The 23,903-nt window shown below is 40.5% G+C and overlaps 2 protein-coding genes across 4 annotated transcripts in view; one reads left to right on the top strand and one right to left on the bottom strand.

The window, feature by feature from the left end:
- Positions 1-6,230, top strand: part of nudt15 (nudix (nucleoside diphosphate linked moiety X)-type motif 15) — a 13,540-nt gene extending 7,310 nt beyond the window's left edge. Inside the window, exon 3 of the transcript XR_004575159.1 lies at positions 6,123-6,230. The gene's annotated coding sequence lies outside the window, so the exon portion shown is untranslated. The remainder of the gene's footprint in view (positions 1-6,122) is intronic.
- LOC105019711 (carboxypeptidase O-like) lies at positions 98-23,903 on the bottom strand. Of its 3 annotated transcripts, none has more exons than XM_029116716.2 (10): positions 23,768-23,898; positions 10,120-10,186; positions 9,936-10,037; positions 9,214-9,318; positions 9,002-9,118; positions 8,682-8,775; positions 6,722-6,924; positions 6,526-6,610; positions 6,086-6,378; positions 98-260 (listed from the first exon to the last, which is right to left on the bottom strand). In XM_029116716.2, exons 1-9 carry the CDS (start codon positions 23,842-23,844, stop codon positions 6,113-6,115), a joined length of 1,116 nt encoding a protein of 371 aa, XP_028972549.2. In that variant the 5' UTR covers positions 23,845-23,898; the 3' UTR covers positions 98-260; positions 6,086-6,112. The 3 variants fall into 3 exon arrangements, with proteins under 3 accessions (XP_028972549.2, XP_028972550.2, XP_012995286.4); XM_029116717.2 differs by lacking the exon at positions 23,768-23,898 and adding an exon at positions 10,410-10,552 and having other exon boundaries at positions 101-260; XM_013139832.4 differs by lacking the exons at positions 98-260; positions 6,086-6,378; positions 6,526-6,610; ... (4 more) ...; positions 9,936-10,037; positions 10,120-10,186 and adding exons at positions 15,916-17,318; positions 17,489-17,573; positions 21,029-21,231; ... (3 more) ...; positions 23,320-23,421; positions 23,494-23,560 and having other exon boundaries at positions 23,768-23,903.

The following is a 23,903-nucleotide window of genomic DNA, read 5'->3' as shown; positions in this document are numbered from 1 at the left end:
GAACTCTAAGGCTAATAATTAACTTCTCATTGATTAATCTTTATTGTCTAAATGTCAGGTGTAGCGGTGTGGAGAACAAAGAGGCCTGACGCGGAACTGCTGGGAAGTCCTTTGGCGTTTATAAAAAATCTGAACACAAATTAAATGAAAAAAAACAAACATGCAACTACCATGGGGTCAATGGTGGTAGATAGAGTGCAGGCCTCGGCGACGGAACCTGTATTCTGGGCAGTCAGCTCAGCCTGCGTCACCTTCACTCTCTGGAACATACAGAACACAACCCACAGTCAGCATCTCCAGACCTGTCTGAGAGTCCCTTTTATCCTTACCCTGACAAGCCCTGATGGACTCCAGGTGTGGCTTGACAGGGCTCTTGGTTTGGGCTGCATGGTTCTTTCTACTAAATGGATGGCCTTTGACTCTTATATATTAATTTGTATATAATATGAACTACGTTATGTTAAGCGTACTTTCCCGACATAATTGCGCAGCCTCTAATTTAAATAAATAAAAATTACTTTTAGCTTTTTCCTTCTTAAATTTTTCCTAGACTAGCAAATTAATAATTTATATATATACATACTTGTGTTCCTACTTTTCAGCCAATCCTGTTAGTTTGATTGAAATCCCCCTGTTATATTATCAGAAAATTCCACAAGTCACACGACTTTCAGGAAGGGATATCAACTGCTGCGTTGGAATAGCATGGCTTGAGGGGACGATATTGTCTACTTCTATTTGTCAGTGAGCTATTTGAAGGGTAACATCAAAACCATTTGCCCAGAAAACGACAGGAGATAAAACGTCCTTAACCCTCATGTATTATTTAGTTTATTGTTTGACATTTTAAGGTTATATGGTGTTTAGTGTTAAGGTTGTGTGAGCGATTGTGGGTTTTGAACCAATTATTTTCTCTTATTAATGTTTGAGAGTGTGTTTTGCCTGTACATATGTTATTTAATTTATAATGTACATGAATGTCTCATAAGAGAAAAGTCAAGTAGAATCTTGGTTGCAATGGTTTACATTAAGCTTTTTTAAAACAAAATCAACATGATCTTTTTTCATACACTTGTCCAGCTCAAATAAACAGGATTAGGCTGTTCTGACTCTTCTGAAGAGGTATGGATCATATTTAAAACTACTCAAACCGAATGTCATGGCAAAATCTTAACACCTTGACATTTTATGCAAAAATAAAGATCACTGACAATAACATCTGCTGTCCCTTCAACCTTATTACAATTGCCAATGATGTTATTTATAACATTTACTGGACACAATTTGAAGGAATGTCAAATGATGTAATACAGTGACTTGCCAATAATTCTCTCTGAAATTTGAATCTACAACCTTATAAATTGATGCGTTTTTTAAAACAAACTACAGCGGTCTTACTGTAAGAATTGACATTTCTTTCTTTAATCAGTTAAAACAAGTGTTCATAAAAATTTGTTTTGCAAAATTGCATTTAGTCAAAAATATAAAAACTAAATTTGTCTGAGAGTTTCAATGCATCCTAACCAGGTCAGTTTGTGGAACTGAACTTTGATCTGTTTCATTGATGACGTCAACAAATTATTATAGCAGATACATTTAGTAGGTTAAGATAGTATACACTTGAATTAGCAGTATCAAAGATTGCGGTTGTCTTGAGATTTGAGGTGGAATAGCTAAAATACATGCAGAGAGGCTGGCGAGAGAGCAAGAATAGAGCATTTTTCTAAAACTCTCTCTGTCAATGTGGATTTGGGGATGTTTTATGATCACTCAGCCCACTTTTTTTTATCAGTGGACACATACCAATCTATGCCCTCGGGTAGTATCTGTTTAAAGCATTTACCAAGCTTAAACAACTAATGCATTACATTTGGACTAGGAAAAAAAAAAACGGAGACGTGTGTAAATAGAACAGCAGCAACACAGTACATCATATAAGACACATACATGTCACAGGGTTTGTATGATACAGTTTGGAGAACATGTATTTGATACACTGCAAATTTTGCAGGTTTTCCCACTTACAAAGCATGTAGAAGTCTGTAATTTTTATCATAGGTACCCTTCAACTGAGTGACGGAATCTAAAACAAAAATCCAGAAAATTACATTGTATGATTTTTAAGTAATTCATTTGCATTTTATTGCATGACATAAGGATTTGATATATCAGAAAAGCAGAACTTAATATTTGGTACAGAAACCTTTGTTTGCAGTTACAGAGGTCATACGTTTCCTGTAGTTCTTGACCAGGTTTGCAAACATTGCAACAGAGATTTTGGCCCACTCCTCCATACAGACCTTCTCCAGATCCTTCTGGTTTCGGGGCTGTCGCTGGGCAATACGGACTTTCAGGTCCCTCCAAAGATTTTCTATTGGGTTCATGTCTGGAGACTGGCTAGGCCATTCCAGGACCTTGAGATGCTTCTTAGTTACCCTGGCTGTGTGTTTCGGGTCGTTGTCATGCTGGAACACCCAGCCACGACCCATCTTAAATGCTCTTACTGAGGGAAGGAGGTTGTTGGCCAAGATCTCACGATACATGGCCCCATCCATCCTCCCCTCAATGCGGTGCAGTCGTCCTGTCCCCTTTGCAGAAAAGCATCCCCAAAGAATGATGTTTCCACCTCCATGCTTCACGGTTGGGATGGTGTTCTTGGGGTTGTACTCATCCTTCGTCTTCCTCCAAACATGGCGACTGGAGTTTAGACCTAAAAGCTCTATTTTTGTCTCATCAGACACATGACCTTCTCCCATTCCTCCTCTGGATCATCCAGATGGTCATTGGCAAACTTCAGACGGGCCTGGACATGCGCTGGCTTGAGCAGGGGGACCTTGCGTGCGCCATTTTCTAAACAGTTGTTGCCTTCTCACCAAGCTGCTTACCTATTGTCCTGTAGCCCATCCCAGTCTTGTGCAGGTCTACAATTTTATCCCTGATGTCCTTAGACAGCTCTCTGGTCTTGGCCATTGTGGAGAGGTTGGAGTCTGTTTCATTGGGTGTGTGGACAGGTGTCTTTGATACAGGTAACGAGTTCAAACAGATGCAGTTAATACAGGTAATGAGTGGAGAACAGGAGGGCTCCTAAAAGAAAAACTAACATGTCTGTGAGAGCTGGAATTCTTACTGGTTGGTAGGTGATCAAATACTTTAGATTCTGTCTCTCACAGTTGAAGTGTACCTATGATAAAAATTACAGAACTCTACTTGCTTTGTAAATAGGAAAACCTGCAAAATCGGCAGTGCATCAAATACTTGTTATCCCCACTGTAGATATGATATACTTCTGAATGGGTGTACTACAAAATGAATTCTTGAATTAGTAGTTAATTAACATAGAATCTACATTTTTCAGTTCCTTCAGACTGATGAATTAATCCGTAATTACATGATTTTTTTCTTTGCTAGCCCACTCTATATTTAGACTACTAGAACATTATTGCTGTACTATTAAAATTTGTTTCATGCTTTGTTAGGCTAGGTTATTTTTATGGTGCTTGCTTAGCGTATTTATGAGACTGTCTGTAGCAAGTCAAGGTTTGTTTTTCTTTCTAAATATATGGCTTATTTACATTACCATTAATTTTCCAAGACATATCAAGACTCTAGACGCTAGATTAAATTGTTGTGTGCGCTTGCAAATATCGATAGCTGAAGACTTAACTTTACAAGATTGAGTGCGCCCCTCCCCAAGTATGAAGACAACTGTGTCAAACCAACTATGTAAATTACATTCTACATCTGTCTGGGCATACTATTTTCATGACATAGAAAAGGGATTTGATTGAGTAAATTATTTTAAATATTAAAAGTTTTCCCAAGAAATTGCCTCATGACTCTGTTCGTAGAGGATTGTGGGTATTTCCACATTTATAGATTTGAAGATGATTTTACAAGATTTATTCGGTGGGTACAGAAAGTCACCACCTGCTTTCAAAATTGTCAACATTTGTTGCCTTAAAAACTCATATGAAAACGCATCAAATCATACTTCGCGGCTTTATTTACACACAGTAACCAACAATATCCCAGTAAAAAACAATTGAAAAGTAAAATACCATAATGGGATAAGTGAACACTCTCCTTAGCATTGCAATTGCAAAAGTGCTGAGGAATAACCAGTCATCTTCCAGATCACAATTCAAGCTAATTTGTTTCCATCCGGGATCAACTGTAGTGATTTTGATTAGTTCAGAATAAAAGCAGTTGTTCATAGAGGACTCATTAGTGGTGCAATTTAAAGCAAAAAATCCACTCTGGGAAGAAAGATACTTTCAAAAGATCTACAAGAATAAGTTGCGGAAAGGCACAAATCTGGGGATGGCTATCAAAAGATATCAAAGACTTTGTCTGTCCCTTGTAGCACAGGAAGAGAGTACTGTGTGTGAGAAAGACAACAATGTGAAATGTATGTATGAGATGGGGAATAAAGTGTGTGAGAGTTAGGGTATGTGTCGAATTAAAATATCTTAAAACTATGGAATGTTTTGTGGTGTTTTCCATTGAATGATGATTTCTTGTTGTACACATTGTGCAAGTAAAGTAAATTAGCTGTGATTTTGAGATTTTCCTTGATTATTCAGATTCTATCCAATAATTGCTAGATTTGTCCCCCACATAAGGCCTAGATTGAAATGCCACGGTTTACCACTGTGTTTAATTATTTTGAGGATTCCTTTCGAGGTTGACATTTTCCTAACAATGTGATGCACGCAGAGGCATACATTTGAACATTTAGCCTGTCAGTAGCCGTGGTGAATTGCTCTAAGATCTGCAAGCAGGTTCTCTAGTCAGCGGAGAGAAAAGCATTTGTTGTATGCTAAATGTGAATTCCATTACTGATGCAGATGCATTAGGAAGGTGGAGCTCTGTCAAAAAACAACAACTTGAGAAGCAAAACATTTGGTAATTTCTGGTAAAGAGTGGAATGGCGTACAATGTCCGTCACATTTGAGTCTGTAAATGAATTGAATTAATAGGGGACTTCCACTTATTTGGAGTTGACATGGACTGTTTGAAGACCTTCCAGTTTAAAGAGAAATAGCTAGAGAGAGTTGAAAAATGCACTACAGAGAAAATGTACCAAGTTTTTCTTACTGAATCATAATAATCTAGTCACTGATGACACCAGAGATACTGACTCTAGATACCGTATTATCTGTTAAACCCAACCAAACAACAAAAGTTTTATTCTATTTTCTTCAGCCTTGGAAATAGTCAGTGTTAAGTGACTGAATTAAGAATGTTTTATTTTACTACAGATTACAAACTCTCTGTAGTTGATATTGAGTTATCAGCAGCCATTTTTTTTTATTACTTATTCCATTGCCTCATGGTTAATGCAGTTTTATTGTGTCTCATAATGTGTTAATGAGTACTAGTCTGAACAGGTTCAACTCTGGGGTGGAGGCAAGTGTATTACAACCTCTGGATTTGATTGATGAATTAGACAATACCGCTCATATTTCAACTTTGTTGTAGTGTTTATGTTTCTAGGTTTAGCATGTGACTACCTCAGTTCAGAGTTAAACATGTTGAAGGGCAGCAGAAGTGCAGGTTTTGTGCCCCCTCACACCTGGTACTACCCATGCAACTTTAACAATATAAGTCTGAACATTATGCTATTTTATTGCATTATGATGATAAACAATATGTAAAGAACATTCTTTTAGCTGATTTACCTGATTAAATCATAAAGTTTGTGCCTCAACTGTCTTTCCCTAATGTCACCCTTGAATTTTCTATAATGCTTTGGAACCATCCTTTATAATTCTAATTGGAGTTGTAGTACTTTTTTTAACTTGTTGGGTTCAATACAAAGCATGTGTTGGAACCAATTCTATAGGATTATAGTTATTTTAGACTTGTTTACGATATCTGTTTTCATTAGTTTTGAGCCCTGGATGGTCTGAAGTACATTATGTAATTCTCTAGTCGCTATGGTAATAGTAACATATGCTATTTTTTGTGTGGTGGTTTCTTGAAGCAAATAATATACAATTTGCATTCACCTATATGGTCCATGTTATTACAGACAAAGTAGCAACCATACCAACTCCAAATTGAATGAAGTTCTGATGTTTACCATCATAAGTCATGCAGTTCCCTCAGATTACAGAAAGGTGGCACTAAAGACCCAGGCTGTCATCACTGTGGTCCACAGAGTTGTTGTGACTGTGGCAGCAGAGCTGTAGAAGGCTTTGTCGTGTGCGTAGGTGATGATGTGTTGGACTCCGGCGTAGGCCTCCTCACATGCTGGTTGGATCTGGTCCTCAGGGAGTTTGAAGCCGTACTCACCCTGGTCCCTCAGCTCAAAGGTGAATGACAACGGGATGCCAATAAGCCTGGCGTAGTCACAAGAAGAACCCGAGTTTGGGTCTGGAGGAAGACAGCATAACAAAGTAAAGAAAGTTGTAATATGACAAACTGGAGGATGACTACTATGTTGAAGATGACAAAGGGAACAGGATATTCCTGTAACTTCCTATTTAGGAGTCATTATGTTCTCTCTGTCTTAATACTTACAAATTATATCAGGCGAGGTACCAACAGTATAGTCCATTCCATGGACAGCCTTTATAGCCTTGGCTGCTCCCAGACCCACCTCCATCTGGGGACACAGAGACAGGTTATTAAGACCTGAAACACACATTATTCCCCCCCGTTCTCAAGACCAGTCTTTAACGGTTACAACACTACTTTCTTTTTATGAGGGCCGTACCAGCTCATTGTAGTTGGGTGCTGAGATGTTTGGGTGTCCGTAGGGCACAAGGATCAACTGGCTGTAGGAGTGGATGGTTAAGAAAGCCAGGATGTCTCCACTCATCTTCCCCAACATGTCAGTCACGGCCCGGGCCTCAGACTCCGAGAGAGCCTTGGTGCCGCAGTAGGTCTCTTCACAGCAGTTTGTGGAGACACCAACCGCTACAAAGACAGGAGAAGAAAACAAAGTTAGGTGTTCTGTGAGTGTCATCCAGGGTTCCCACTGGTCATGGAATTTCTGGAATATCATCGGATTTTAGAAAGTATATTCCAGACATGGAAAGTGAGGGGATTATTATAATTTTTTTGTCCAAGTCATAGAATATCAGGGAGTTTTGTTGTGTGTTAAAATTTTTGTTGCCATTCATCAAAATGTATTTTCCATGCAGTATTCTTCTTTATCAGGTTATTTCACTCATTTCCCGTATTTGCGTGTTGTTATGGTTAGGCTACATAATGTTTCAGTGTCCATTTATCCCCTTCCTGCTCATCAATTGGCAATCACTTTAGTCAAGATATGCAGTCTCCTGTACCTGCTATCGAAGGCAAACATGCCAGGAAAATGTACATTTCAAGTGCTTTGGCTACATAATGATGACTTCAAAGACTGGGTGTTAATGACAGATAGTAAAAACTACTATCAATCTATCAAATATGGGAGAGGGAGCGAGCACTTAGCAGCCACAGTAAGAAGCTACCCGCATGAAGCCGACAGGAGCATCATCTTAATGATGATCCTATTTGTTCATTACACCAGTCAGCCATAACATTATGACCACCTGCCTAATATTGTGTAGGTCCTCATTTTGCCGCCAAAACAGCCCTGACCTGTCGAGGCATGGACTCCACTAGACCTCTGAAGGTGTGCTGAGGTATCTGGCACCAAGACGTTAGCCACAGATCCTTTAAGTCCTGTAAGTTGTGAGGCGGGGCGTCCATGGATCGGACCTGTTTGTCCAGCACATCCCACAGATGCTCCATTAGATTGAGATCCGGTGAGGCCAAGTCAACACCTTGCACTCGTTGTTGTGTTCCTCAAACCATTCCTGAACCCTTTTTGCTTTGTCGCAGGGCACATTATCCTGCTAAAAGAGCCCAATGCCATCCGGGAATAACGTTGCCATGAAAGGGTGCACATGGTCTGCACCAGTGCTCAGGTAGGTGGTATGTGCTCTGTGGTCCAGTTCTGATGCTCATGTGCCCAATGTAGGCACATTCGCAACAAACTGCGATCCACTGTGTGTTCTGGCACCTTTCTATCAGTACCAGCATTAACTTTTTCATCAATTTGAGCTACAGTAGCTCATCTGTTGGATCGGACCACATGGGCCAGCCTGCGCTCCTCACGTGCATAAATGAGCCTTATCTGCCCACCGGTTTACCGCTTTTCCTTTCTTGGACCACTTTTGATAGGTACTGACCACTGCAGAACGGGGACACCCCACAAGTGCTGCATTTTTGGTGTTTAGCCATCACAATTTGGCACTCGCTCAGATCCTTTATGCTTGCCCATTATTCCTGCTTCTAACACATCAACTTTGAGCACTGAATGTTCACTTGGTGCCTAATACATCCCACCCACTGACAGGTGCCATGATAGCTAGATTATCAGTGTTATTCACATCACCTGTCAGTGGTCATAATGTTATGGCTGATCGGTTTATGTTTAAGCTGTGAAAACTTAGTTTTGTACTGAAAACGTCTGTAAACTAGTAAATAAAGCACACAAATTGATAGGATTAAAATACTGTGGGCTGGTTTTTGTCTGCTCAGTGCTCTGCACAAAGCTTGCTTGGTTTTCCGTTCATCATAGGTCATGGAATTCAGCTTTTTATTCAGTGAAAGTCAGGGATTTTGACAATTGACTTAGAGTGGGAACACTGGTCATCATTAAAACTAAAGAAAAAAACAGTACTCACTGCCCCAGTTAGCGTAGAAGTTGCGATTGAGATCTGTTCCATAACAGGTACATCCAACTGGTCCTGGAGATCTGGACTTCCTCCACAGTCTAGTCTACAGAGATATGAACCACTAGTCACAGACTGGATGTGTACTACTGGAATTAATCATAATTATGTTACAGTCGACCAAGCAAGTAGACGCTGCTGTTACATATAAGCCTCAACATGCTGTCATATCCAGTCATGTTAACCTGTTTCATGAGCTCCCCTGCTACATAGAATGAGGGTTGGTTTGTGGGTGAGATTGTAGGTGGATGTGGACTCTGCACTCTACTTACACTGTCATTTAGCCAAGAGTAGATATAGCCATCAACGTTTAGCACCGGAGTGACATAGAAATCCAGGTTTTTCATCATCTCCTTTACTTTCGTGTCAGTTTTGTACCCTTGCAGGATCTATTGGTAGAAATAAAAAGGGGGATTTCTGACAAACACACTCACCCCTTGACATATCAAAAGATTAACATTTGCAGTGTAATTGACACACACACCTCTTTAACAAAGTACTGGCAGAAAGCAGGAGCGATCCACTCTCTGGCATGAATCCCACAGTCCATCCAGATAGCCTTCTTCCTCTTTGTGGACCTCAGACCAATCTGTCACACAACAATACTTTTTTTTCTTCATTTACTGAGTGGTGGCCATTTGGCCTTTCTGTCCTAGGAGATGGTATGGTGCTGCTACATTAACAAATCTTGCATGTCACATGACCCAATGCAAAACTCACCTTACCTCAACGTTGGTTTAAAAAGACACTACCCAGAGACTTATCAAAGGGAGGCACATTCCTTAAAGGGCAAGGTGCCAGGTGTATGGACAGAAAACATAGCGCAGTATTTTACACTAATGAACCATTAAATTAATTAATTTTATAAGACTAACATGTTCATGAGTAATTACAGATGAATTAATTAATTTTATAAATGTAATAGGCCCTGTTTTAAAAACCTCATTCACAATGCAAACTTAAACGACATATCCTTAATTTGCTTCAGCCTTGTAAAAATCAAGACATTAGTTGAATTCCAGCAAAACCAGATTGCATTCAAATCAACTCTCCTCTTATAGCACACTCGGTTTTGGTTGACCAAGATACAAAAGCTTTAAAAACAATATAGTCCAATCTTGGAAAAAGTTTGAATACCCTTGAAAAAAACGTCAATTTAGTCTATTCAGCCACCGCCCTGCCTAATCCAGGAGAGAGATGAATTACCTTCAGTAAGGTGATGTTCCTCTCCTCATAGGTTTGACCGTAGACCATGGATGAGACAACATCTGGGTTCTCCCTCTTCATCTTTTCCATCCAGTCACTGATCTATGGGTTGCATCATTCAGGCGTGTGTGTGTGTGTGTGTGTGTGGTCACCTGTGTATGTTTATATGCATATTCACACTCACCTCTGTCATATTGTGGTACCTGGTGTAATAGTTCCTCTCAGTGGTGTCTTTTCCATTCCACCCAGCACTGTACAATTACACACACAATTGCCAATCTGGACATTATTGTGATTAACTAATATTTAGTTGTGTACACCAGTGAATGTCATTTAAACCAGTACACATTTAATGGATTTAAACTTAAGAGTTTTATTTGCTGATTTGAAGTTATATCCTTATGTCTGAGTGGCCAGGTAATCATTCACATGATGCTAACATTTGTAGAGTTTTAGTTTCCCTTCCCGACTCACCTGTCTGAGGCTCCATGTCCATTCTGCACAGTCAGGGCTAACAGAACCAATCCAACAGAACCCAAACACAACATGATCAATTTGTTAGTATCGATGCAACCCACTGTCTTTCCAACAGTCTGATTGATATAACTGTCGAATCACTTCCCCTCAGGTTTTATAGAGAAGGGAGTAGAAGCTGAATGTCTAAATATCTGAATATGAGTCATTTAAAAAATAAAAAAGGCGGAATGGCCAGAGCCTCCAAGAGTTACTTCCCTATTTCCATGGTTGGGTAAATTGTACCGTATGAAAAACAATTGAAATTATAATGAAATCTTTCCTGAAACCCAGGAAAGACATGATTGTCATGATTTTCCTTCGTGGCAGTAGAAGGATTCATACGCAGAGCTTCAGTTCTTTGTTTGACTTTGTTTAATTTACTTTTCCATAAGCAAAATGGAAAACCAAGCATTGTGTAAAATAACAAAACTGCAGACAGGATCTAACTAAGGCAGGTTAACACTGAACTTTTAAATTAACGAACCACGGGAAGATAGCAAGCAGGCTTGGTGTCTTGTGTTTATGGGTCTAGTCTACATGACAGAACATCAATGATTCCACAAGGTCTGAAGGGAATACACTGCATGCACAATTATTATGGCAAGTGAGTATTCTGATCGTATTATTATTTCTATGCATATTTTCCAACTCCAAACCATTTAAACTTGAATGCTCATTGGATTGAATCATTTTGAGGTGATATGTATTTGTGTAATGAGGGAGGGTGTGGCAACATTGAATAACATCTTATATCAAGGTGTGCATAATTATTAGGCAGCATCATGACCTCCGGTAAAATGATCCTAAAAAGAGATTTAACAGATTTAAGATTCCATCCATGCAGTCTGTCAGTTTCTTGATTTGTTCACGATGAACTTTCACTGAAGCAGCAACCACAGCCTCCCAAATTCTGTTCAAGGAGATTGTCTCACATTTGAGAAGGGCCCACAAATTCTCAATAAGATTTAAATTAGGAGAGGAAGGGGGCCAGGTCATTATTCAGGCATCTTTATGGCCCTTGCTGGTTAGCCAAGCAGTGGAGTACTTGGATGCATGTGATGGAGCATTGTCCTGCATGAAGATCATGGCCTTCTTGAATGCTGAGGACTTCTTCCTGTATCACTGCTTGAAGAAAGTATCTTCCAGGAGCTGGCAGCAGGTTTGGGAGTTGAGTTTCAGTCCATCTTCAACCCGAAAAGGTCCAACTACCTCATCCTTAATGATAGCAGGCCATACCAGTACCCCTCCTCCACCTGGCTGGAGCCTGACTGAAGTGGTGCCGTGTGTCCATTAGTGATCCAGCCACAGGCCCGTCCATCTGGTCCATCAACAGTCACTCATTTAATCGGTCCATATAACCTTTGAATAATCTGTCTTCAGGTATTTCTTTGCTCCATCTACATTTCAAATCTTATCCAGTGGTGGTCGTGTTTCAGCCTTCTTGACCTTGGCCATGTCTCTGAGCACTTGACACCTTGTACTTCTGGACACTCCAGGTAGGTTGCAGTTCTGGAATATGGTGGCACTGGAGGATAATGGGTTCCTAGTTGCTTCAAGTTTAATTCTTCTCAAGTCTTTTGCAGTTAATTTGCGTCTTTTCCATGCGTTTTCTGCACCCCAGTTGACTATTTGCAACAAAACCTTTGATTATCTGGTGGTCACGCCTCAATAGTTTTGCTATTTCAAAACTGTCGCACCCGTCTGAAAAGCATTTTATAATTTTAGACTTTTCAGTGTCAGTTAAATCTCTTTTTTTGGATTATTTTACCTGAGGTTCTGAAGCTGCCTAATAATTATGCACACCTTGATATAAGATGTTATTCACTGTTGCCACACCCTCCCTATCACCTGAAAATGATTCAATCCAATGAGCATTCAAGTTTATATGGTTTGTATTTGGAAAATGTGCATAGAAATAATGATACAATTAGAATACTCCCTTGCCCAATACAACATAATACATCCAGACCAAAATCCAGACCAAAATGTTGTTTTTTTTTTCATGAAAATCCCAGAATGAATCATTCACTTGCATTAGGCAGAAATTATATGAAAAAAGTAAAATATTTGTCAAATTTTTTACCTCATACTCGTACATTTCAGGCTTTTGTTCTCTCCCTCAAATATATTATCTTTCTGAAGAAGTTCCTGGCTCCATAGACCCCACTTTTTCCTTTGGTACTAACACTTCTGGTTTCTGGCAATCATCTAAATTCGTGTTCTTAAATGTGCCTCATTATTTAAAATGTTTATTGTTACTATTATTAAAGTTCGTGCAATTTTAGGATGACAGAAACATCTACCAGCACTGTCCACAATTCACTGATCAGCTAAATGATTGTGATGCCACAGCATGCATTGGCTGTCATAAAATATAGACTTGATAACTCTAACCTCAACATGGGTCCTACCATGTCTATATCCTAGCATGATCACACACTTTCTTTCTTATTTGATCACTTATTTACATTTAGTATATTTTTATCTATGAGAGCGTTAGCCATCCTTTTAGAGCCCACATGACCAATATCTTTATGTTAAGCCTTCCCAAAAAACTGGCCTCCACTCAATAACCAGTCGTCTCATCAAGTGTTATATTCCCTTTAGAAAACATGTGGTAATCATTTCACAATACATAATGCTGTTGCCGATGGCGCTGTTGAGGGGAAGGAAGAGCCAGAAGTGTGTATTGCGCCAGCACCGTTCTTATAGCTGAGTGGTTGAAACATGTTGACCATGAGCTCTTTATGACAAGTGGTGTCTCTGGTAGAGCTGTCAGAAGACATCTGGAAGCATAACATTTACCACAGCACCTTTTTGTTTTTAAACTGGATGAAACACACCCAACATACACAGCTCAAGACACACTCAACTTTCCTCTGTTATGAGGGCTCAACACATTAATCCAGACACACCCTAGCTTTTAGATGAATGTGACATCCAGCTTAAACCTACATATTTTTTCAGACTTCATTTTGCATTGATATAGCATTTACATATTCTTTCATTTAAGATCAAGGCACATTGAATCCTACATACTCTATAGTAGGTAACTCATTTTTCCCCAATCATCAATCTGTATCCAGCACTCCTGGGTGGCATAAAATATACATTTGAAACTATAAAAAAACATAAATAAATATACTATACTTAATATTACTTAATACAACCTATACAAAACATTTGCCTATACCAAATATTTGTAGTGACACTTCTAATCTATGAATACAAAAAAACCTATGCTATAAAAATGATGGAATTCAATTGCAGGTCCTTTAAGCAGAACAAAACCCTGAACAAGCTCTTTCACATTTCCCGCTTCCCATACGCAAGCATTTCCCTTGAAATCTTGTACAGTGTGTGTCACTTTCAAAGGTCACAAGTGTGTGTCAAAACAGTTACAGTTGCTCCCGTTTATTGGCAGATACTTTTATTTTGTACAGTATTCCCATTATAACATGCATGTGTGTCTGTATATTAAGCTTTGGATCCTGGTATGTTATTACCATCAGAATTACATCTGTTGATTCCGAACTGCTACCTGTGGTGTTTGAACATCTGTGTGTGTGTGTTACCTCAAGGTTGGCTTAAAAAGATTCAACCTGACAGAAGTATGTTACAGTTTCATAATTTTTATCTGTTAGTTGTTATTTGTTTGAAATAACAGAAGCAGTTAGCTAGAGATTTATCAAAGGGAGGCACGTTCCTTAAGATGTGAAGGGTAAGGTGCCAGGTGTATGGACAAAAAACATAGCACAGTATCTTTCTCTTGTACTTTAAGGACCCAGTAAAACCGCATAGGAGAAGACATTAATATCTTAATTAATATTAAGATATTAATTAAGATATCAGTGTGCCAAATTAAATTAATTTTTTAAACTGTAATACGTTTATGAGTAATTACAAATGTTATTGTAATTTTGTTAATACAGTATAATCAGCCCTGTTTTAAATACAAGCTGCCAGGTGTATGGACAGAAAACATAGCTCAGTATTTTACACTAATGACCCATTAAAGCTGTCTAGGAGGAGTGATATTGATGTGACAAATTAAATAAATGTTATATGAGTAACATGTTTATGAGTAATTACAGATGTTTTAATTTTATAAATATAAAAGGCCCTGTTTTAAAAACCTAATTCACAATACAAACCTTAATTTGCTTCAACCTTGTGAAAATCAGGATATTAGCTGAACACCAGATTGCATTCAAACCAACTCTCCTCTTATAGCACTCTCGGGTTTGGTTGACCAATATAGTCTTCTTTTTTTTAAAGTATAAAAACAAAATGAACAGATATTGAGTGAAATGAATTTTGAACTGACTGGCATTTTGCTGGGCCATATTTGCTACTGTTCATCTTGTTGACGTCAGCACAGTAGAATTGGCCCATTTGACCAAAATACATTTGTTGTGAAAAACGATCATTCCTTTATTACTCCTGATATAGTATGGACTCGTTCAGAAAAATCTGGCCTCCACTCACCACCACAACAATCAAGTAACAGTGATATAGTCAATAACCAGTCATCTCATCAAGTGTTATATTCCCTTTAGAAAACATGTGGTAATCGTTTCACAATACATAATGCTGTTGCCGATGGCGCTGTTGAGGGGAAGGAAGGGCCAGAAGGCTGTATTGCGCCAGCACCGTTCTTATAGCTGAGTGGTCGAAACATGTTGACCATGAGCTCTTTATGACAAGTGATGTCTCTGGTAAAATGTATTTTTTTGTCACAGAAATAAACTTGGGGCCCTAGTGGGAAAATGTTTAATACCCTTTGAAGAAACAGTTTAGTCTATTCAGCCACCACCCTGGCTAATCCAGGAGAGAGATGAATGACCTTCAGTATGGTGATGTTCCTCTATTCATAGGTTTGACCGTAGACCATGGATGAGACAACATCTGGGTTCTCCCTCTTCATCTTTTCCATCCAGTCACTGATCTATGGGTTGCATCATTCAGTTATGTGTGTGTGTGTGTGTGACAAATGTCCTCAAACTGAACGGGAGATTTGAAGCTCATTTGGGAGGTTCTAAATTACAGTTTTTCTCTGTCTCAAACCTTCTCTCTCTACACATGTAAAATCTCAAATGTTTTCCCTTTATAAACCCGTATAATTTTCTCCACCGCTTTCCAGCTAAAATATAGACACCATCTCCTGTGCTTTTCCTGAAATGTAACCCTCTCTCTTTTCCAACACCTCAAGAGAGCTGCCACCATATACACTTCAACATTAAGCAGATGCTCGAATGCGGAGAGACTTACAGGTGTGTAAGTCTTTCTGGATAAGAGACTAGTAGCAAAGTACAGTTGTGCTCATAAGTTTGCATACCCTGGCAGAAATTGTGAAATATTGGCACTGATTTTGAAAATATGACTGATCATGCAAAAAATACATTTTATTTAAGGATAGTGATCATATGAAGCCATTTATTATCACATAGTTGTTTGGCTCCTTTTTAAATCATAATGATAACAGAAATCACCCAAATGGCCCTGATCAAAAGTTTACATACCCTTGAATGTTTGGCCTCGTTACAGACATACAAAGGGCACAAAAGTGTGTCACATAGGTGAAAATGGCCATTCAAGGTGAATTTCCTGTGGCTTTTTAAATTGCGATTCGTGTCTGTGTATAAATATTCAATGAGTCCAAATGACATTTCTCTGTCTTATTATTTCAGTTTCTTCCACCTGCTCTATAGCCTAAAGAACAGAAGTTATTATCATGAAACCAACGGTCAAATGCATAGACTGTCATGACTTGGGTTTCTTGAGAAGATTATATCTATCTTCTTTATATATATATAACTATTTATTGTGCTTATAATGCAATTCAATGACAAAAAACAAATACCATAGGCTTTAGTAGGGACATAACCCCAGAATTCTATATGTATTTCCTCTACTCCACACCAATGTTGATATGTTCAGATTGCTTCCATTCACATTTTATTTAATATGTGTATTTTTATTGTTTCAAGTTAAGGCTATCCCAAATTAAAACATTTCAATGACTATATTTATTAGCCTTATTTGCATAACAAGTGTTAACAAACCCAATATCTCTTGAAAAAAGTATCTCTTGAACTGTTCAAGCTAGAGAGACCAAACAAATGTTTTCACCTTAAGGCTCTCCCAACTAAAAACTCTTACACATGTATTTCCTATGAACCTGTTAATTTCCATAATTTGCATAATTTAAATTGGAGGGGCAGAACATTCAGTGTTGTAAGGCTTTGCACAGAATGTAAACAATTGGGTTAAGATATTTTGGATGAAAGGGCCATGGTATATCCCAATTTAACCAGGTCTCATCAGTGACACGCCTGAAGACAATGCCCAAACATTCACCCCAATTCCAATGTCTCTCCTGCCCATTGAAGCCAAACTCATAGACTTGGCTCACCCAGATTTTCAAAAATGACACATGATGATGGAATTTTTGCCCATTTCTACACTGGAGTGGAAGCATTCATTTACTCATATTTCCTTTTGTTTCCTTCACATGTGATTTCTTAACAATGTTTCCTTTACTTTTGCCACACTTGATGAAATAAGTGATTCCCATCCTAAGTCCTCCAGTTCTCTCAGTTTACAGCAAGGTGGCACTAAAGACCCAGGCTGTCATCACTGTGGTCCACAGAGTTGTTGTGACTGTAGCAGCAGAGCTGTAGAACGCTTTGTCGTGTGCGTAGGTGATGATGTGTTGGACTCCGGCGTAGGCCTCCTCACACGTGGGTTGGATCTGGTCCTCAGGGAGTTCGAAACCGTACTCGCCCTTGTCCCTCAGCTCAAAGGTGTATGACAACGGGATGCCAATCAACCTTGCATAGTCCTGAGATGAACCTGAGGCAGGGTCTGGAGAGGGTGTGAGAAATATTCATAAATACCAATAGTCTGACAGGTGAGTCTAGTGGTTTGGTAGCTGCTGTCTGAGTATGGTTTTACATCTTGATATCATGGGATTATTCAGGTATTATTTCCTCCAGTGTTTGGTGATTCATTGTCCTGTACTTGGCCGTACTTACACAGTATATCAGGCCAAGTACCAACAGTATAGTCCATTCCATGGACAGCCTTTATAGCCTTAACTGCTCCCAGACCCACCTCCATCTGGGGACACAGAGACAGGTTATTAAGACCTGAAACACACATTATTCCCTCCGTTCTCAAGACCAGTTTTTAACGGTTACAACACTACTTTTTGCTGGAGCGCATATGTGAAGCCGGCTAAGCAGAGGGACCGTCTGATAGTGAGTGAGTGACTGAGTGACTGGCTACCCCTTGTTAAATAGCATAGTGGTTGGAGACACAGACTGCCATGTGGGTGTCCAGTGTTCAATCCTCACCATGGACAGGACAAAGTATGCATTAGGCTTTGTTCATTATGATACATTAGGATAGACAAACTTTGCTGGCTTCAAGCTTCAGTAGCTAAATTATAGTAAGCCTAAAATAAAACTGTTTTACGTTTATGCTGCAACTATTTTGGGTGGATTTTTGAAGTAAGCATCCGTGAATGCTTTTTGGGGTAATATAGACCACAAAGCCTTGCGCAGTAAAAGAGGAGGGGTATCCACGATGCTCTCGTCTTTTCACTTATCGTCACCTATATTGATAGTTACTGTATCAATGTCATTCACGAAGGAAAGAAAAACTAATGTTGTTGTGCCATCAATGAAATACAGTTGTGCTCAAAAGTTTGCATACCCTTGGAGAACTGGTAATATATGTACCATTTGTAAAGAAAACATGAATGAGTCTTTTATTTCTTATGGAATTCACATTCAACTGTAGGTCATAATAGAATGGCACAATCATAAAACATAACATGGCAACAAAGAAAATAATTAACTGACTTCTGTTCAAAAGTCTACATACCCTTAGTTCTTAATACTGTGTATTGCCCCCTTTAGCATCAATGACAGCATACAGTCTTTTGTATTAGCTGTCTATGAGGCCCCGAATTCTTGCAGGTGGTATAGCTGCCCATTCTTCTTGGCAAAATGCCTCCAGGTCATGCAAAGGCTTTGGTCGTCTTGCGTTTACCGCAAGTTTGAGATCTCCCCAGAGTGGCTCGATGATATTAAGGTCAGGAGACTGTGATGACCACTTCAGAACCTTCCCCTTTTTCTGCTGTAACCACTGGAGGGTCAACATGGCCTTGTGCTTAGGGTCATTGTCCTGCTGGAATGTCCAAGAGCATCCCATGTACAGCTTTCATGCAGAAGAATGCAAATTGTCTGCCAGTATTTTCTGATAACATGCTTCATTCATCTTGCCATAGATTTTCACAAGATTCCCCATGCCTTTAGAGCTCACCTCCCCAAAAAACATCAGTGAGCCCCCCCATGTTTCACAGTGGAGATGGTATTCTGTTCACTATAGGCCTTGTTGATCCCTCTCCAAACCCTGCGCTTATGGTTGTGACCATAAAGCTCTATTTTGGTCTCATTACTACAAATGACAGTGTGCCAGAAGCTGTGAGGCGTGTCAAGGTGTTGTTAGGCATATTGTAACCAGGCTATGCATTGGCACAGTAAAGGCTTCTTTCTGGCAACTCTACCATGCAGCTCATTTTTGTTCAAGTATCGTTCTCATGACCATTCCAAGTAGTAAGTAAATACTAGTAGGCCTATTACTGGCTAATAAAAGCCATACAGTTCATAGATGCTATTTGTGGTGGAATATTTTGAACCCTTTTCAATTACCTTCTCAGACGTTACATTTGGAGTTGATACAGAGCTGGATTAATGCTAGTAATCTGTTTAGACTTGTAGGAACTTCGCTGATAGTGAATATTTTGACCTTGGTTCAATTCCCTTCTCATACAATGCAGTTATTTTCTCTCAGAAATATTTACCCACTCTGTACTTTTCAGCTGTCGCACAACAATATACAGCTCTGGAAAGAATTAAGAGACCACTGCACCTTTTTTTTCCTTTACAAAAAGGTCGGAAAGGAAGGTTTTCACTGAGGAACAGAAGGGTTAAAATTAAGGAACAGAAGGGTTAAAATTAACCACTGCAAATTAAACACTTCTGTTCCTCACTCAAAACCTTCCTTTTCAACGTTTTGGCATGATGTTGGAGTGGTCTCTTAATCTCTTAGTCTGATCATGGATCAATGTTGCTAGTTGAGGAGCCTTATGGCCTGAGGGAAAAAACTGTTTTTGGAAGTGCATGCCCCGATGCTCTGGTTAGATGGTAGCAGTGTGAACAGACCAAAGCCTGGGTGGCTGTGATCTTTGATTGTGTTCTGTGCTTTCCCCAGGCATTGTGTATGGTAGATGCCCTGCAACGAGGGGAGATGGCAGCCGATGATGCGCTCCGCAGACTATACCATCCTCTGGAGGGACTTGCGGTCTGCATCGGAGCAGCTGCTGTACTAGGCAGTAATGCAGCCTGACAAGATGAAGTTGGTGAGAGTTTTTCCAAATTTCTTGAGTCTCCTTTTTTCATTGCAGAGTTCGCTTGTCTGGACCAAGTGAGATCATCTTTGATGAACACGCTTGAATCATCTTTTGATGAGAAGCTTGAATTCTGAGACTCTCCACTGCTCCATCGAAGTGTATGAGGGCATGACCCCGCCCCCACCGCTGCTTCCTCCCAGAGTCCTGAGCTTAGGAACAAGCTTAGTGGGCACAATGGTGTTGAATGCAGAGCTGTTGTCCACGAAGAGCATCCTCACGTATGTGTTGTTTTTTCCAAGTGGGAGAGGGCTGTGTGTGTCGTCAGGGTAGATCTATTGGGGCAGTATGCAAATTGAAAGGGGTCAAAGGTGACAGGAAGGGTGGAGCAGATGTGAATTCTGACCAGCCGCTCAAATCACAAAGCATGATGGTAGAGGTCAGTGCAACAGGGCAGTAGTCATTCAAGCAGTGATGGACGATTTCTTTGGTACAAGAATGATGGTGGTCGGTTTGAAACAGACAGGGAGATGTTGAATATGGAGGTGAAAACCTCCTCTAGTTAGTCAGCATATTGCTATTTGCTAACCATCTACAGAAATCTTTGTACAGGAGTACACTTTAGTTCCATTAATAAATGTTCTGATGCCCATGTGTTTTCAGCTAAATTTGGAGATGATACAGAGCTGAACTGAATACCAGCAGGGTTTGTGGTCTTGTGGGAACTTCCCTGGCCTGCAATATTTTGACCTTGGTTCAATTCCCCTCTCAATAATTGCAATTTCTGTCTCTCAGAAATATTTTTCCACTCTATACTTTTCAGTCATCGCAAACAATATATTCTCTCCGTTATACCAGGAATCTAATATATTTAAAATAATAATTGTATTACGTGACCTTTTTTATATTGTCATGTTTGTACAAGAGTATAGTTCTGTTAATAAATCTTCTGTTGTCCACAATATTTCAGCAAAAATGTAATGTTTGAGGTAAAAGTTGCATTTCCGCTGTTTAAATAGTGTAATGGTTAAAGAAATAGTCTGCTGCATAGAAAGCCGTTGATTGAAAACCAGCCAGGGACAACTACATTCATCTCTTCTAATCAAGGGCTGGCTGAACTAGGCTTGCCTGGTTCCTATTCTGGTTATGAGGGCCGTACCAGCTCATTGTAGTTGGGTGCTGAGATGTTTGGGTGTCCGTAGGGCACAAGGATCAACTGGCTGTAGGAGTGGATGGTTAAGAAAGCCAGGATGTCTCCACTCATCTTCCCCAACATGTCGGTCACGGCCCGGGCCTCGGGCTCAGAGAGAGCCTTGGAGCCGCAGTAGGTCTCTTCACAGCAGTTTGTGGAGACACCAACCGCTACAAAGACAGGAGAAGAAATAATTTGTATGGGTGTGTGATCACGGATGCATTTACTTAGATAGCCAAAATCAGATCTTTTGCCAGTTATTTGTATGTCTATCGCATCTTTTCATTTCCTTCTCCACGGCCTCACCGAACTCCTCCCAGGCCCGAGTTTTTGCCTCAACAACCACCCGGGCTGCAGCCCGCTTGGCCTGTCGGTACCCGTCAGCTGCCTCAGGAGTCCCACAAGCCAACCAGGCCTGATAGGACTCCTTCTTCAGCTTGACGGCATCCCTTACTTCCGGTGTCCACCGCCGGGTTCGGGGATTGCCGCCTCGACAGGCACTGGAGACCTTATGGCCACAGCTCTGAGCGGCTGCTTCGACAATGGCGGTGGAGAACATGGTCCACTCGAAGTGTGATCCCCCTATGTGTTCCAACTATAGGGGGATCACACTTCTCAGCCTCCCCGGGAAAGTCTATGCCAGGGTTCTGGAGAGGAGAATACGGCCGATAGTAGAACCTCGGATTCAGGAGGAACAGTGTGGTTTTCGTCCGGGCTGTGGAACTGGACCATCTCTATACCCTCTACGGGGCGTTGGAGGGTTCATGGGAGTTTGCCCAACCAATCCACATGTGTGGTCATGAGGTTTGTGTCATGTGTCATGACCGAAAGGACAAGATCCCGGATACAGGCGGCCGAAATGAGCTTTCTCCGCAGGGTGGCTGGGCGATCCCTTAGACATAGGGTGAGAAGCTCGGTCACCCGGGAGGAGCTCAGTGTAGAGCCGCTGCTCCTCCACATCGAGAGGGGTCAGCTGAGGTGGCTTGGGCATCTGTTTTGGATGCCTCCGGAACGCCTTCCTGGGAAGGTGTTCCAGTCCCGTCCCACCGGGAGGAGACCCCGGGGAAGACCTAGGACACGCTGGAGGGACTATGTCTCCCGGCTGGCCTGGGAACACCTCGGTGTCCCCCCGGAAGAGCTGGAGGAAGTGTCTGGGGAGAGGGAAGTCTGGGCATCTCTGCTTAGACTGCTGCCCCCGCGACCCGGCCCCGGATAAGCGGAAGATGATGGATGATGGATGGATGGATGGATCTTATATGTCAAATGTAAATCTCAGTTTACACAGTCAGAAAGAGCATGAAATGACCTTTAATCTCAATAACCCAAAATCTGCATGCTTAAGAATGCAGAAATCCATTAAAGCAAGCAGAATTTGGGATATAAGGTTACACTGTAAACACAGTCTTAGATTAAAAACCGTACTCACTGCCCCAGTTAGCGTAGAAGTTGCGATTGAGATCTGTTCCATAACAGGTACACCCAACTGGTCCTGGAGATCTGGACTTCCTCCACAGTCTAGTCTAGAGAGATATGAACCACTAGTCACAGACTGGAAGTGTACCACTGGAATTAATCATAATTATGTTACAGTCGACCAAGCAAGTAGATGCTGCTGTTACATATAAGCCCCAACATTATGTCATATCCAGTCATGTTAACCTGTTTCATGAGCTCCCCTGCTACATAGAATGAGGGTTGGCTTGTGGGTGAGATTGTAGGTGGATGTGGACTCTGCACTCTACTTACACTGTTATTTAGCCAAGAGTAGATATAGCCGTCAACGTTTAGCACCGGAGTGACATAGAAATCCAGGTTTTTCATCATCTCCTTTACTTTGGTGTCGGTTTTGTACCTTTGCAGGATCTATTGGTAGAAATAAAAAGGGGGATTTCTGACAAACACACTCACCCCTTGACATATCAAAATATTAACATTTGCTGTGTAATTGACACACACACCTCTTTAACAAAGTACTGGCAGAAAGCAGGAGCGATCCACTCTCTGGCATGAATCCCACAGTCCATCCAGATAGCCTTCTTCCTCTTTGTGGAATTCAAACCAATCTGCACCACCGCAATTAAGTATATTATGTGAGAGATGAGTATATTCAAGTTTTATTTTCATTAACCAAGTGATGGTCAACTTTGCCTTTTTCTCCTATTAGGTACTGTGATGTTACATACAGGATAGAGCTAAACAAACTCCATTGTGGACTATAGAGCCACCACTCTGGCTAATCCAGGAGAGAGATGAATTACCTTCAGTAAGGTGATGTTCCTCTCCTCATAGGTTTGACCGTAGACCATGGATGAGACAACATCTGGGTTCTCCCTCTTCATCTTTTCCATCCAGTCACTGATCTATGGGTTGCATCATTCAGGTGTGTGTGTGTGTGGTCACCTGTGTATGTTTATATGCATACTCACACTCACCTCTGTCATATTGTGGTACCTGGTGTAATAGTTCCTCTCAGTGGTGTCTTTTCCATTCCACCCAGCACTATACAATTACACACACAATTGCCAATCTTTACATTCTTATTAACCTTGGATTAACCTGTGCAATGTACATCCAACCAATATATTTTTAGTCCATTTAAAATGAATACACTTGTTTTATTTGCTGGTTTTCAGTTATATCTGTATGCCAGACTGGCCAGGTCATCATTCACATGATGCTAACTTTTGGTATCCCTTCCAGACTCACCTGTCTGGGGCTCCATGTCCATTCTGCACAGTCAGAGCCAACAGAACCAATCCAACAGAACCCAAACACAACATCATATATGTTAGTCCTTCTTGCCTTTTGACTGATCTTAGTGTCTTTTACAACTGTCTATTAG

Source organism: Esox lucius, chromosome 22 (assembly GCF_011004845.1).
Source record: "Esox lucius isolate fEsoLuc1 chromosome 22, fEsoLuc1.pri, whole genome shotgun sequence".
Taxonomy (NCBI): Eukaryota; Metazoa; Chordata; class Actinopteri; order Esociformes; family Esocidae; genus Esox; species Esox lucius.
The sequence above is the reverse complement of the archived record's forward strand: the minus strand, read 5'-3'. Positions and strand labels throughout refer to the sequence as shown.

Coding starts and splice junctions, on each gene's coding strand:
- LOC105019711 (XM_013139832.4), bottom strand. CDS start 23,844: ATGATGTTGTGTTTGGGTTCTGTTGGATTGGTTCTGTTGGCTCTGACT. Junction 23,561..23,767: donor GGACATGGAGCCCCAGACAG/GTGAGTCTGGAA, acceptor GTAATTGTATAG/TGCTGGGTGGAATGGAAAAG. Junction 22,925..23,019: donor GCCAGTACTTTGTTAAAGAG/GTGTGTGTGTCA, acceptor TTCTACCAATAG/ATCCTGCAAAGGTACAAAAC.